This window comes from Penaeus japonicus, unplaced genomic scaffold (genome assembly GCF_977035675.1).
Source record: "Penaeus japonicus unplaced genomic scaffold, GWHDUDI00000001_assembly GWHDUDI00000026, whole genome shotgun sequence".
NCBI classification, from domain to species: Eukaryota; Metazoa; Arthropoda; class Malacostraca; order Decapoda; family Penaeidae; genus Penaeus; species Penaeus japonicus.
In genome coordinates, this window is record NW_028234428.1 from 4,870,620 (window position 1) to 4,873,119 (window position 2,500).

Sequence of the window (2,500 nt, forward strand, 5' to 3'; positions counted from 1 at the left end):
AAAATATCTATAGATAGATAGATAGAGAGAGAGAGAGAAGGAGAGAGAGAGAGAGAGAGAAAGAGAGAGAGAGAAGGAGAGATAGATAGAGAGAGAGAGAGACAGACAGACTGACATAGACAGCGGTAGGTACTGATAAGACAAACTGACGAAGAGACACAGATAAAAAAACAAAAACAAAAAAAAAACAATAAAGGTTAAGGAAGCGACTTAGGAGATCTACATAATTCCTTGAGGAGTATGTGGTTTATTGGTTCCCGATGACCTCTGCCTTGAGTCGCTCTGCTAGGGCCTTCCTCACCTGTAGCGTGTGGGCGTCAATGTCTGAGCCAGCCAGTACCTGTTGAACGAGGAGGGGCGTTACTGCATGTAGATTGCAGAAGTACAAAGGCAAAATGTCGTTATCGAAAAGTACATTCATCTAATATTCATTCATCTACTCTATATGGATATTACAGATATATATATATATATATATATATATATATATATATATATATATATATATATATATATATATATATATACACACACATATATATATATATATATTTATGTGTGTGTGTGTGTGTGTGTGTGTGTGTGTGTGTGTGTGTGTGTGTGTGTGTGTATGTGTGTGTGTGTGTGTGTGTGTTTGTGTGGGTTATACATACCAATACATATATATTTGCTATGTAATTTCTGCCTGATTCCTCCTCCTCCTTTCTCTCCTAATCTTCCTCCTAATACTTCACCTCTTCCTCCTAATTCTTCTTCTCTTCCTCCTGTTCCTCCTCCATCTCCTCCTTCTCTTCTTCCACCTCCCCCCTCCCCCTCCCCCTCCCTCTCCCCTCCCCCCTCTCCTTCCCCTCCTCCTCCTTCTCTATCTCCTTCTCCCCTCTCCATCAACTATCAACTTCCCTTTACCCCCTCCTCATCCTCCCTTTCCTCGTTTTTCCTCCTCCTCCTCTTTCCCTTCCTTCTTCTTTACCCTCCCCTTATCCATCTTCCTCATTTTCCCCTTCTCCTCCCCCTCCTTCCTTCCTTCATCCTCCCCCACCAATTAACCTACCTATTCCTCCTCCTCCTCCTCTTCCTCTTCCTCCTCCTCCTCCCTCGCCAACTAACCTTCCTAGCTGCCCTGGACGACTTGGGTCTCTTCTGGGGCGCTGACTCCTCAAAGGCGGCAAGCTGCTTCTCCCGCTCCTTCTGCTTGAGGGCCAGGAGCTTGTCCCTCTGCTCCTTCAGGTACTCCGCTCGCCGACGAAGGCTCTCGGGGTCGATTTCGTCGCTCTGGGGGTCGGGTGGGGTGGGGGTTAGTGTTGTTGTTGTTGTTGTGATATAGGTGGTAGTAGTTTTTCTTTTAGTAACAGTAGTAAAAGTAAGAGTTATCATTTTAGTAGCAGTTGTGGCAGTAGTCGTAGTTGTAATTTTAGTCGCAGCAGTAGTATTAGCAGTATTGTGATTTTGTTGATGTTCTCATTACCCTTATCATGATTAATACTATTAAAATAGTTACCATCGCCATAGCAGTCATCACCAGTATTCACTATACCCGCCCATCAACTCAATCCATGAGTGAAACTAAACAAATGAAATGAAGTAAGAGACACCATCAACGCCTAACCTGCGCGGGCGTCTCCTGCTCAGGTTCCTCCGCCTCCTCTTCGGGCGAATCACTCAAGGACATCTTCAGCGCCCTCTCCAGCATCTCCCTCTCTCTACTGCACTCCTGCTCCAGACGCGCCTTCTCGAACTTCGACTCCACGATTGCCTTCTCCAGATCGCGAGTTTCTTCATCCAGACTCGCCTGCACAGCTTCGTGTTCCTCCAGAGACTTCCTGTTGAGGGTCGGCGAAGGTGAGGCAACGAGAAATGGCGGCGGGGAAGTTCTTCATTTCTTATTTTTACTTGTTTTGTCTTATTTCGTGATTATTTATTGTTGTGATTCTATTTTTATAGTTATTATTGTTGTTGGTAATATTGTTAATATGACTAGCATTATTATTATTACTAGTTATATATTTACTACAGTATTATTACTATCATCATCGTCATCATTGCAATTATCATAATTATCATATTATAATTTTTTATTATTATTATCATCATTATCATTATAGTTATCATTATAACTGTTATCAATATCGTAATTATCATTATCATTGTTATTATCATTATTATTATCGTGATCATTATTATTGTTACATTTGCTATCGTTGTTATAATCATAACATTACCAATATTAACCTCATTATTACTATCATTATCTTTATTATTACAATTATTATTATTATCATTATCATCATGTTATAATTATTATCTTTATCACTGCATTTCATCCTCTTTCGAAGGGGCTAGCAGCTACTTAAGATTATCATCTAAAGAGGTTTGAAAGCGAAAATCCACGTGCTCTAAAGCCTGAAAACAATAACAGAATAATAATACCGAAATTTACCTTTGTGTTGCTGCTCAGAGTTTGTCTTTGTACCACTGTCTCCTTTATTAATCTTTTTTTTTT

At 40.5% G+C, this 2,500-nt stretch overlaps 1 protein-coding gene across 2 annotated transcripts in view; it reads right to left on the reverse strand.

Annotated features, from left to right (window-relative positions):
* LOC122252268 (cilia- and flagella-associated protein 36) overlaps window positions 1-2,500 on the reverse strand; it is a 23,025-nt gene that overhangs the window by 1,660 nt on the left and 18,865 nt on the right. For both annotated transcript variants that reach the window (XM_086551923.1, XM_043014645.2), the window contains 3 exons: window positions 1,607-1,820; window positions 1,108-1,272; window positions 1-340 (listed from right to left, as the gene is read on the reverse strand). The exon at window positions 1-340 is cut by the window's left edge and continues 1,660 nt beyond it. In XM_086551923.1, the coding sequence (XP_086408049.1) occupies window positions 248-340; window positions 1,108-1,272; window positions 1,607-1,820 (472 nt within the window). In that variant the 3' untranslated portion in view covers window positions 1-247. The remainder of the gene's footprint in view (window positions 341-1,107; window positions 1,273-1,606; window positions 1,821-2,500) is intronic.